Source organism: Aedes aegypti, chromosome 3, assembly GCF_002204515.2.
Source record: "Aedes aegypti strain LVP_AGWG chromosome 3, AaegL5.0 Primary Assembly, whole genome shotgun sequence".
In the NCBI taxonomy this organism is placed as follows: domain Eukaryota; kingdom Metazoa; phylum Arthropoda; class Insecta; order Diptera; family Culicidae; genus Aedes; species Aedes aegypti.
In genome coordinates this window covers 205,122,084-205,135,640 of record NC_035109.1, presented here as the reverse complement: position 1 = coordinate 205,135,640, position 13,557 = coordinate 205,122,084, and the positions used below count along the sequence as shown (strand labels likewise).

The following is a 13,557-nucleotide window of genomic DNA, read 5'->3' as shown; positions in this document are numbered from 1 at the left end:
GATTTTAATGTGTCCCGTGATTTGCTTCGCTATAGGTTTTCTAACTCTTTAGGGTAGACAGTAAGATTGTGTTTTTTTATTGTTTTAATGTTAACGACAACAATTAATACATCATTGGGGCTAGGAGCCTGTTGATGTTCAAATAAATAAATAAAAACTGCGTATACAGTTAAACAGACTGTGCGTGCTCGGTAAAAATAATTACCGAAATCGATCAGTAATTTATGAAATCACAGATATTTCGGTAAACGAGCGGTTTCTGACAGCGTGCCATTAATAATTTTACAGAATTTCGGTAAATTATCGTTGACATACCAACAAATTACCGAAAATTCTGTGAATCGACAATATTACCGAAACCCATAAAATATTCAGCTGATATTTCGGTAATTAATCTCTTACATACCGAAATCGATAGTTCTGGATGTTGGCAACATCGAATTGTCATTTGTTTTCTGTGGTGTGCAGTGGAATTTTCTTTCTGAAGAGCCAGATCAGAAACGCATCCTACTTTTTTTTAAGTTTGTGCACATGTAATTACGATAAAGGTAAGTGAAAAATAGCCTCTGAATGTCTAACGAGTAAAAAACATATATTTATTTATGCAGTTCTGTCCGCTCAATTCATGCGGATCACCAAATTTACGTTGTGAGAGGGAAACATCGTCAGGATTATGGCGTTCCAAGGAAACATCGGTGACACAAATGTGCAAAAATGATTCCTTACTGTGGATTCTGAACACTCGATTGCTACGCGGCTTGTGTACAATAGTAATTAGTTCATTATGCCAACGATAATAAATTATGAGTTTGCTTAATTTCGCCTATTTTGTTGTTTTTCTTGCTGAGCATCCTGCGACGAATTACAGATATTCGGTAAAGGATTACCAAACATTCGGTTATTTTGACAGCTGCGCATCAAAATGGAAATTACCGAAAGTTCGGTGATTCTTTCGATTACCAAACCGGTTACCGAACGGTCAGCTGTTGAGATTTCGGTAAATGAGTTACCGAATTCGGTGATTTGGTCTAAGTGTGTAACGTAAAGCTGAAAGGCGATGGTGGTGCTGTCCTAGATTGGTGATTAGTGCAATCTTTTCGAAGTTGATAGTACAGTCATCTCTCCCTTACTCGATATTGAAGGGACCATCGAGTTAGGGAGGTATCGAGTTACAGAACACAAAAGCAGTGCAACTGCGTTTCAAGGGACTATCGAGTTAGCCATGAACACCAACTTTTACTATGGTTCTCTAACTCGATATCGAGATACGGAATATCGAGTAAGGGAGAGTTAACTGTAATAACTTTACAAGAAAGATCACCACAATAATTTTACTGATAAGATTTTGGCAATTCAAAGCACAGGAAATCGTAAGTATTCATTTCAATTCGCAAAACTTTCGCAAAATGTGGAGTTATTTAATCACCAATCGGATGTGGCCAAAAATGTACCTTGACAAAAAAGCTCTCAGTTGATAACCGCGGAGGTGTTTATAAAAACACCCAGCTGAGAAAAAGACTCTTTCTCAGTTGGGATGTAATGCCATGAAAAAGAAGAAGCAGAAGAATGAGGATGAACAGTAGACAAAAAGTTGTTTCTTGTTTAATCTTTCTTGAGAAAAAAAAAACTATGATCAGCTTGTTCCACTTCACTCGTAATTGTTTTAACAAATATGACGTATCTTGTGATGTATAGGACATTTATGTGATTATTGATATGATAATTGTTGTGATAATTGTTTTAATATTAAATTCTAACCAAAAAAAATAAAACTATTAATGATTTATTACAAAATCATATTGATTGATAGGAGTCTGCAATCAACTTTCATTACGAACCTATAAAAATGAACAATCTAAATGCTTCTCACAGCTCCTAAATATCAATACTGTGCATTTATATGATGAAAATGTGACAAAACTGCAATTTTCTTCTCAAAAAAGTAAAATATTTTGTCTAAGAAAATTATTCCGTTTTTGTCACGGTTCCGTTTTTGTCAACTGAAAATCGCCGATCGTGTTGATAAAAAGGGAACATACCTGTAAAATGAATTTTTGTAACAGCCCTGCAAGTTCATTAATGCACTCTTGCTTCAGTGCACGTGTGTTCATGATGCACATATTTGACACTTTCTGCTTGCCTTTTCCGAGAGCCTTCGCGTGAACATCGCCTACCACATCATATGAAAGGAACCCACTTATCTTTTAAAACGATATTCGATTAATTTGTATGGGACCTATCTCTCTACAATAGATTGAAGCATTCCAGACCAGCAGATTGAGAAAAAATCGGCCTTACCAAAGTGTGTTGTGTTTGTAGCCTCATCGGAGGTAATGAGATAGGTACTTACGAATCGCAATGCGTTTCGAAATATGAGCTAGGTCCTTTTCACATGTTTCAGTAGATTTTCAGTCGTGCCCCGTGGTCAACGCTTCGTTTAGCATGGATTTCCGTTTTTTACTCGTTTTTAGTTGGTTTTAGTTGCAAAAGTTGCTGCAATTTGTAGAACTAGCACAGGAAAAACAATGAATAGTGCAGTGGTTGAAGAGAATGGTTTGAACCCGACAGTTTCGAAGTGAAAAGTGTCCACTTTCTTTGTTTCCGGATTTCCGACGATTTTTTTTTTTATCAAGAGTTCGGGTTTCTTTTCACTTTCCCCCTCCTGCTACCGTGAGTGAATCGAGTGAACGCCCCACGACGTGAACCGGAGTTGTTTTTGTTCATTCGACGTACACAAACGAACGTGCGGCGGATTCGAAGCGATTTTTTTTGTGTCCCGTCCGCCCTCAACAAGCAGCGAAGCAAGAGGAAGCAGTTTTCGACGGATTTGTGCTGTGGAGCAATCAGTGCTGTTTTCTACGATCGCTGGTTATTAATCATTCATTCGCGGCTGAGCCGTTCAAGTGCATAAACCTACGCAAGCCAACCCAGTGTTTAGTGGCGCGATAGTTTAGTTCTATTTTTGCTCCTACTGCCGGATTGATTTGGCCGGACAATTTGCGGCCATCAGGATGAGTTTCAGCAGCAGCGTTAGCTTGCCGGGGTTGGGCGAAATGGAGCAGATCATTTGCAGTCTGGAGCGGGGAACGCTAATCCAGAAGTTCTACCCCAGGCGGAAACCGGAAAAGAAAACGTTGATGCTCCGTCGGGAGACGCGACAGGTGAGTGGGCGGGCAGTCACTAGGCAGAATCGAGTAGTAAGTAGGGTGCGGCTTGTTTTTTCCGAATATTCTTAAAGCGTAAAATTCGTGTGCTGTTCTGAGAAATCATAAACGATTTATATGAGACAATGTGTCTTCAGTAGACTTGTTTATTTCGTCAACTTTGCTGGCGATGCCGTAGAGCTATTTCTTATTTTTTAAATTATGTCAATTACTGAAGTCTGCAAAAAAAAACACTGTGGTCAAATAACTATTACGGTTAAACTCGTGATTAGAAAAAAAAATACCTAAAAATGCATGTTGAAATTTCCGAATAAATAATAAAAATAATTTACATTAAGCTGACAAGAGACAAAATGTATCCACCAAATTAAAAACATTTCATTGGAACTCAAATAAGAAAAATAAAGTGTTTGTTAGACGTCCCTTTTTATGGCTGAGGAATATTTCTCAACTGTTTATGAAACAAATATTTAACACATGGACTAATATAGAATGTTGAATTAAGTTTAAAAATAAAAAAAAAATGTGACTATGCCGTTATAGTGCTGGCAGAAACGTAACTTCGCGGCGATGTGCGGAACACTGAACTATAACTATAACATCTATCGATGCGACTGAAGCAGTAGGAGTAGTTGTTTCCAAAGAGGAGGGGGCTCTAAAAGTTTTTTCGCCGACCAATTCCGTCTATGTTTGTGGAATCTATTTGAGACACAACAGAGATTCTGGTAAATTTGCCGCACATTCCGACTGTGTTGAGCAAACTATCAATAAAATAAGTTACGGCGATTCTGTGGTGATTGTTGGCGACTACATTTTTCCACATTTACTATTGTCATACGACGGCGATGAGGACTCCTACATTCCGGCTTTCTTTAACTGAGAACATGGTCGCTACTGGACTACAGCAGGTTTATAACGTTCGTATTTCTAATGGCAGATTACTCGACTTGGCTTTCGTGAATAGTAGTGACAGGCCTGAAAGCGAGTCACTTGTTCTGACCTGGTCACTAAAAAGTCACTATTTTCAACAAACACTCACTATAGTCACTTGTTTTATTATTTAAGTCTCTATTTTTGTGATCGCATCATAATGAAATTTAAGGTTGGGACAGCTTTTCAAACACAAACAGGAAGAAATTTATATATTTTTTATTATGGTTTGATTTGTATATCAAAGTGTTAAAAAAGATAGGGATTTCTAATTTACTTTCTGGAAAAATTCAATCAATATTTCGGAGACTTTTATACAAGAAAATACAAACATTTTTGTAAAAGATTTTGGAAAAACTTAAGATGCGTTTCTAGGCTGAGTTTTCTAGCCGAAATATTTAAATAAATTTTAGCGAAAATCAGGACAAATATCTGACAGACTTGCTGAATAAGGTACTGCGGGGCAAGTGGGTAAATGGGGTAAGTGAAAATTGGTATATTTTACTGAATATGTGAATTAACGTTTTAAACTCATGCGTAAACCTTTGAGGCCATTAAGAACATTACGATAGGTAAGAGATTTCAAAAAAATTTCAGCCATTATTGCATAATAGAGCGAAGTATTGTTAACTTGTCAACTATCACTCCGTAACAAGTTGGCGGAACTTTAACATTTTCAACGGAAAAAAGTTGCGGAAAATAATTTCATGTACCACTTCTAAGTTGTCCCCTCTGAAATTAGTTTAGTTTCAAAATTCTGTTAAGGGGTCATGCATAAATTACGTCACGCTCCAAGGGGGGGGGGGTCGAGCCAAGAGTGACAAGCCTTACAAAATTTTCGTAGGACTCATACAAAAAAGTGTGACAAAAGGGGGGGGGGGTCGAAAAAGTTGAAATTTAGCGTGACATAATTTGTGTACCATCCCTAATATGAATAAACATTAATTGTTAATACAAATTTTAATTAGTTTCTAAAGTGGATTCCCAGAAATTTATTTGTGGGACGATCGAGAAACGTGAGCCGAGCAGCTATGGGCCGAATTTATTGGCGTTACATTGTGGTGCAGGTCATGTCTTGTAGGACGTAACGCCAGCAAAAGTAAATTAATATATCGAGATAGTTGAACCACAGACAGTCTGTGGTTGAACTACATTTTGGATGAATATTTCGATTTTTTGTGTATAATCCGTTTGTCTTGTCTTATTGTTAATTAAAAAAACAAAACTTGCAGGTAAAAAACTAGCCATATGTCCATATGCTAAAATTCACCATGATAAAGAATTGAAAAAAAAAAAATCAAAATAAAAAAGTCATCCTTTATGATAACACATTTTAAAACTAGACAACAATTTACTTATTTTTACCTAAAATCAATGATTTAACGACGCTAAAAGGTGTTGTTTATAATCAAGCAAGTGGTAGATCGGAGAGGTTCGATGCGCAGCATTTCTTTCCAGAAGCAACAGGACCAATTTCACATATTTATTGTTAACTAGATAAAAACACATATTCAGCGTGTCTACTACCTGAAAAAACCTGGAATTATTTGAGAATTTAATACAACCTTGGATTCTATAACATTCCCCAGAAAACCATTCCCCCGAAACCCATTCCCCGAAACCCATTCCCCAGACTGTACCATTCCCCAGAATTTCACTCCCCAGAATGAACCATTCCCCAGAATGAACCATTCCCCAGAAAATTATATACTAAAGTATCTATTTAAAAAAAAAAACTTGAAAATTAAACTCCATACAAAGTTGTTTACAAGTACATGAGAAGATTAGCATTGGTGCTGCTAATTATGATAGATTAGTCTATGGGGAAACACAATATCCAATATTTATTTAAAAGAACACCGTGACATGCTCTATTACCGTGAGGTTAAAAAAAACTCAAGATTCAATCGATCAGATAAAAATAACGTATGATTATTTTCAAGTCTTTCATGTTTTATATAGTAGACCGTTTTATATACTTTGCATAAACAATATGATTCGAACCATTATGAAATATTTAACCATAGTTACAGTTGATGTTGTTAAACATACCAGTATTTCAAATACCGTGCATCTGACCCCGACTGCCGGGTCACATTTTGAAACATCTCTCTTTTGAACGAACGAAGCGCATCAAAAATAAAACTTTTCTATCAAACAACGTATTGAGGTTGGCATGATTGATTCGGGAAATAAAATATATATATTTCACTTCGCCATTTTGGAATTATAACTAAAACACGGTATTTGGAACACATAAGCAACCGTGCCCTAATACCGTGTGTTGGCACCAGGCGATTACATTCTAACATTATTTTTGTTTGTGTGTGCAACTTTAGTTCAAGTTTGTCATTGCTTTCTAAATACTACTTAATGTGCTAACGTTTGTGACGATCTTTAGAAAAATAAATAATATAATATGCTAGAAATCCACATAATTCCCAAATACACGGTATTAGGCAACACACGGAATTAGAGCAGGTCACGGTATACAACTCATCCTACTCTGCACAAAATAGAGCTACACCCTTCTTTCGGTATAGTAGTTTCCAAATGTATAATTTCACATGTGTGTCCAATTTTTATCAAATGTAGTGATGTATGCAGCTTTTCATCAATGTTTTAAGAAGGTGCATCATCTCTTACATTTTAGGGCTACACCGATTAGAATAAAGACGTTCGTAGTATCATATTATACGTTTCCGATGTAATGATTACGTAAACTCGGCAGAATAAAAACTTACTATTCTGCACATTAAAATGATACGCCCTTCTTTGCGTCAAGTCTAAATTACAAATGACTTGTTTAATTTTGCACAAAATAGTGATACACCCTTCTTTCAGTCTTATCCTGTTGACGATATAGACAAAATTTTCCGTAAGGATACCAAATGGCAAGAAGGCATTTGGCATGATTGATTAAATGATCAAGGACCATTTGATATAATGGTAATTTGGCCAATTACCATTTGGCATGACATGAAGAACATCCTTTTTGAAAAGGCTATGGCTGGATGGCAAATGGCTTTATACCAAATCATTTTATGCCAAGTGACCTTATGCTATATGGGCTCTCCATCGATATATTTTGCCTATATCATTATTGAGATAATACTGAAAGAAGGGTGCATCACTATTTTATGGGAATGTATTAAAAGAAGGGTGTATTATTATAATATGCAAAATACTCATGAATAGGGGGATTAGGGGCATATTGGACACATTAGGTAAATGCTTATTTTACATAGAATGGAAATATGTTTCTTTGCTCTAAAATTAAATCCACCGCTTCCTCCGCTTTGCTCATAAACTAATTTGAAGCTGAGAAAAAAATATAGTAGAATTTCAGAGGACAAATGAAGCAAAGCGTAAACTTTTATACCGTCAAAACGTTCATATACAATACAGATTTCGTACAGTTTATAAAGTTTTGCTGAAATATGCATATTCCCAGAGAGTAAGGGGGTGTCCATTTCGCCCCGTGTGTTCATTATGACCCTAACCCTCCTACCTACATATTTGTTTTGTCACATCAGACCTTAGCCTGTCACATAAGTGACTCTTCTTCCTCTTTTCTGGCGTTACGTCCCTACTGGGACAGAGCCTGCTTCTCAGCTTAGTGTTCTTATGAGCACTTCCACAGTTATTAACTGAGAGCTTACTATGCCAATGACCATTTTTGCATGCGTATATCGTGTGGCAGGTACGAAGATACTCTCTATGCTCTGGGAAGCCGAGAAAATTTCCAACCAGAAAAGATCCTCGACCGGTGGGATTCGAACCCACGACCCTCAGCTTGGTCTTGCTGAATAGCTGCGCGTTTATCGCTACGGCTATCTGGGCCCCCACATAAGTGACTCACGCAAAGCAATAATTAAAAAAAGAAAAAAATGGATATTCATATAGCTTTCTGGGGAATGTTACATTCTGGGGAACGATTTTCTGGGGAATGGTTCATTCTGGGGAACGGAATTCTGGGGAATGGTTTTCTGGGGAATGTTATAGAATCCAACCTTGAAAAAACCTGTAATTCTCAGGGATTTTGGCTACACTATGGGAAATTATTTTGAAGCAGTATTATATAGTAAAATATGTCGTTTTTTTGACATAAAATCTTTTCAATCAAAAAAAAAAATCTGCTTGCAGTGAATCCTGATGCAAAATTGATCTGTCACGGTTTCATCGTCTCCGCGAATTATTAGATTCGGCTGGTGCAGTTTTTGAAAAAAGTGTCTAGCAGAAATAAACGGTTTTTTCGTTCATAATTAAGAAAATTTGCAGCAAAATGTGTTCACTGTATTCTTTTAGTTTAGTTTAGTTTAGTTTTTAGTTTTGAGCAGAAAAACTGCTTTTGAAGTTTCGATGATGACGATGATTACGATGACGGAGCGTTGAACGTTAAAGTTTTTATTTTTAATACGATCAATCCCAGCCTTGATTTTTCCAACTCGCGTAACTTTTCAAAAGGACCTGTCTAACATTAAGAGGATCTCTTTGTTTATTTTCCCATTAATCAATAACTGAGCAAAATTAATCTCTTCAGTTGCGTTTATTGTATGAAACGCTATCTAAGGACATCGACTTTCGGTCCATAGTAAGAACTTCCCAAATGCTTCAGTATCGCACCGTTGTTATCGAAAGAGAGCGAGAGAGAAGAGAATCTCTCAATGTTAGATAGTTCTTCCTTTTTAAAAGTTAAAAAATATTTTGAATAAGTGTATGTCTAATGTATAAGCTACTGTCCAAAAATCTAAATTCCATTTTAAGTGAAAGGCTATTTTTTCATTAATATCGAATAGACTATTTTTCATACCTAACTTTGATGATTAAACGCACTTTCAGATTATTTTAGATTTGATATTTAACTATTACTAGTGGTCCCGGCAAACTTCGTCTTGCCATCAAGTAGGCTGTTGAAAACCACTACGAATCGTCCCATACAAAATGACAGTTCCGTTCATTCTCGTTATTCCGACTTTCCCGGTGAATATCCTGCAACTTTTATACACACAAACACGTCGGAACCCTTTACGAACAAAATGAAGAAAGAATTATCCAAATCCGCTGACCCGTTCGTAAGCCATTTCGTGACATACAAACACCTTTCCATTTTTATTTATATAGATTTGTCATGTGTTTTGGAGAATTTCTTAAACCTCGAATTTTTAAAACCCGGAGAAAACCTAGAAATATAAGGGAATTTAATTTCTGTAAATGAGTAGACACCTGATATTGCTTATCCTACGTTGTGATACGGTATAAATATTGATTCAGATGAAGGCTGATGTGGATAGAGCTCCGAACCAGTTACGAGGAAGCGTATATCCTAACAAATCAGTAACTTTAGAAAACTTATGTCGAGTTTTTAAATTCCTCAAGTTAAGCTGACACTGTGTTTTCATCTTCATCTGTGTTTCAAAGTAAATTTGAGAAAAGCTTATAGGACTAATTGCAATGATTTTCTGAAAGTCACAATAGTATTGAAATTTTTTGCATGTTCAGTCTCAAAATATTCTAAAGTTTCTCTTAGTTTAGATTTTTTTTTACCAAATCCGATGAAACGAATGTAAGTTGAAAGTTCCTGGCTTACATCTATTTCAGTCTCCTGTTCGCTTTACTTATTTTAAACAGTTGTTACCGTACGATTTTGAGGTCGATAGCTTTATTTGAAAAATACGTTTCAATCCTTCAATTTAACGGAAGCTTTAATAGAAATAAAAAAAAGCTTTATTCAATCTTATGTTAATGTTTTGGGAAGTTTCCCAATTTTATTTGCTATTTGTTAAAACTCTTTTTTCCATGGTAGCACAGGTGATCTACCGATTTACGAACGCCAGCTAAATTAAATTATTTGAAATTGGTTTAGTATTTATAAAGTTATGGTCGAACAAAAATTGTTGTTCGTAAAATAAGGATCGATAACCATTTCCACATCGACCATTTCCACAGTAAATAACTCAGAGCTTTCTTTGCCTCAATTGCCATTTTCGCATTCATATATCGTTTGGCAGGTACGATTATACTCTATGCCCAGGGAAGCCAAGGAAGTTTTCATTACGAAGTCATTACGAAGAGATTCTGGACCGACCGGGAACCCAGACACCTTCAGCATGGCTTTGCTTTGTAGAAGTGAACCACTCGGCTAAGGAAAACCCTTCAATGTCAAGTTGGTTGAAAAATATCGAAGTTATGTAAACTTCATGAAAGGCCATAATATGCTTTTGGCTCGAATATTTTGAGGTTTCTCTTCTTATGTGATTTGAATTCAGAAGAGCACAAGAATTTTTGATTTTGAGAACTTTCGAGAAATGAGTCGCACCCTAATGAGTAGGGGTGGAAGCGAATCGTGTAATAAATTCTATGCTTCCGCTAAATTATTCGTTTTGATGCGTACGTGTGTTGCAATGGTTCGCTTAAGTCTGATTTCGTATATTTTCTCCTCTTTTTTTTCTCGAAAGATAACGTGGTCTTCGCCGTCGCAAAACAGTCGAGCCAACTTCGAGGATTTTTTGGAGCTGCGGGAAGTGAAAGAAGTACGTCTCGGTAAAAGTTCAAAGGATTTCGAGAAATGGCCCGAAGAGACGAAGAAAATCGAACTCCGGAAGTGTTTCGTAGTATTTTACGGCAGCGAATTCAAACTTCGCTCACTCTCAGTTGTTGGTAAGTGATTTTTTTCTATTTCACGGCCGTCCCAGACTACTATTTATTTCTTCTTGGCATTACGTCCTCGAATGGACAGAGTCTGTTTCATAGATTAGTGTTCAATGAGCACTTCCACAGTTATTAACTGACAGCTTTCTTTGCCGAGGTGGTCATTTTCGCATTCGTATATCGTATGGCAGGTACGATGATACTCTATGCCCAGGGATGTAAAGGAAATTTCCATTACGAAAAGTTCCTGGACCGACCGGGAATCAAACCCAGACACCTTCTGCATGGACTCTAACCACTCGGCTAAGGAAGGCCCCATACTACTACCCTCTTTTCGCTTTTCTGGTTTCTATTAGGTGTTTTTCCAGCATTAGGTCTCTAAATTTCTTATTTTTGAGACGATTTATGGGCTAAAAAACCGTTTTTAGTTTGGGAAACGTTGTCATTTTATGTATCATCTAGAAAAAAAACATTCCTAATTCAATTCATGTTTTTCATAACTCTGTAATTTCAGCTCTCTCGGAAAAAGAATGCGACATGTGGATAAAGGGCCTAAAGTACATGGTCGCTGACACAATCAATGCCCCCTACTGGCTCCAAGTCGAAAGGTGGCTCCGAAAGGAGTTCTACGCTATGGAGAATCCTCGTGAAACCGTAACGTTGAAGGAGGTCAAATCATTCCTGCCAAAAGTGAACTGCAAAATAACCACCGCCAAACTGAACGAAACCTTCCACGAAGTGGACTGTCGACGCCGGAACGAGCTCGGTTTCGACGACTTTACGCGGCTCTATCAGAAGCTCATGACATCGCCCAACACTGACTATTTCGAAGGGTCCATGCCGTGCTCAAATGGACAAACCGTGACACTGAAAGAATTCCAAAAATTTCTCCTGAAAGTACAAAACGATCCGCTCGGAAACGACGAGAAGGCGACCTCCAATTTCATCCGGGAGTACGTTCAGGACCCCATTCGGGACGTGCAAGAACCCTATCTGAAGATTCAGGAGGTAAGTAGTATTCAACATTAGCAAATATTGTGAAAAGTACGTTACAGTCCAAAAAATTTCTTTTTTCATTTAAATTTAACCATTTTTAAAGCTTATATTTTTGTTGCTTAATTATTCCATTCTTTTTCGCCCGTATAGAACAATCTTCTGTTGACCCTATTTGTAGCATAACTTTTATAAAATTTGAAAAATATTTCAATTATTTTGAGTATATAGAAAAGTTTGCATTTGTGGGGCAAGATGAGCACTCTGTTGAAATTTAAGGAAAAGTGTGAAATAATAAACAGCATTTATTTGTCGGGATACAGTATGCTAATCCGATTCACAGAGAGAGTTATTTTCATAAATATTGCTGAAATGCTCAATTCTTTAAAGATAAATACAATTAGAAGTTTAAGATAATATCTTCGGATGAGCGGCGAACTCACTATGGACGATCAGCCACTTAAACAAAACCACCAAATAATAATTATATCTTTGGATAATACACCCCTAGACGCAAACTTATCTTTCCCTGAAATCGATATCGTTATCAACCTTGATACCGATGTCAATTGGTAGAATGAGTTACATCGCATAAAGCATATGTGTGATAATTTTATTAGTCATTATTAGCAGCGTTCAGTGGGCGAATCATGTGTTGTTGTTATCTCTATGAGTAGTAATTGGCAAGCTATATGCAGAACGTGCCAGATTTTTATCATCGCTGCCAACAAGCACATGCAATTTGTTCGCACAGGGCAAGCATAGGAAAAAAAACGTTTGCGTACAAAACACAGAACCTACGCATCAAACGGAACAGCAGAGGGCCCCTTATTTGACTGCTCTCTTAGTGTGAAAAGCGATGATGAATACGATGCACCTAGGGGCGTCTATTTATTACGTAATATAATTTTAGAGATTCTCCCCCATGGTAAAATGTTTGTGTGATAGCTTAAAATAAACTGTATGGTCCATAAGAAATCTCAACCCCCTTCCCCTTACCCCCTAAATCCTTACGTAATTTAAGGACGACCCCATATCGAGGAACGCTACTTCGTTAGTCCGAAGCGAGCCTATCAGCATTGTTGATGTTTTAATTGATTCGCTTCACGCTTATAGCTGCCAGTGGCGTATAAGCGGATAGTGGCATTTTGTAGAAAGGGGTTTAGCCCCTTTCTTCCGTGGCTTGTTTCAATGTTTTGGACGGTAAGAAAGCTTAAAATAAAATGTACTCAAACAAAATTTTTTAGATTTCAGGTAAATTTATCGGAATTGCAAAAAAATTAACAAGTAGGGGAAAGTCGATAAAGGTGATGAAAATATTATGGAAACTTTGAATTTTTGCATGATTTTCAACATTTCTTAGATCAATAAACTAGATCTGTATGATTTCCGTTAAGGTACCGTGGGGCAAGTGGGTAATGGAATTCGCATAGTTGAGATTCTCCAAACTCTAGAGACTTAAAATTGAAACAAATGAGGTCGTGTATATTTTTTAGCTTGACTTCCACCAAATATTAGCAGTATGCTAAAATTGATTTTTATGAAAAATTAAAGAAAAAAATACAGAAAAAGTTATTGAAAAATGTCTCCTTACTTTTCACTTGCCCCGAAAGTGGGGCAAGTGAAAAGTTTATCCTTTTGAACAATAAATTAAAAAATAAACAGTTATATTCACGATTTCTATTAGCTTTAACTTTTGTTAAGGCGTCCCAAGGAAAAATAACATAAGTAACATGTAAAAAAAGAAAATTTTATTCTTTTCACTTGAATTTTCTTCTGTTCAGTTATGTTTATTGAAATGATTCGACAACATTATAAC

General features: G+C 36.6%; 1 protein-coding gene across 1 annotated transcript in view; it reads left to right on the top strand.

Moving 5' to 3' along the window:
• The first annotated feature begins 2,390 nt into the window (after positions 1–2,390).
• Positions 2,391–13,557, top strand: part of LOC5564766 (1-phosphatidylinositol 4,5-bisphosphate phosphodiesterase gamma-1) — a 46,738-nt gene continuing 35,571 nt past the window's right edge. The window contains exons 1-3 of the mRNA XM_021854922.1: positions 2,391–3,161; positions 10,553–10,754; positions 11,260–11,753. Of these exons, the coding sequence (XP_021710614.1) occupies positions 3,012–3,161; positions 10,553–10,754; positions 11,260–11,753 (846 nt within the window). The 5' untranslated portion in view covers positions 2,391–3,011. The remainder of the gene's footprint in view (positions 3,162–10,552; positions 10,755–11,259; positions 11,754–13,557) is intronic.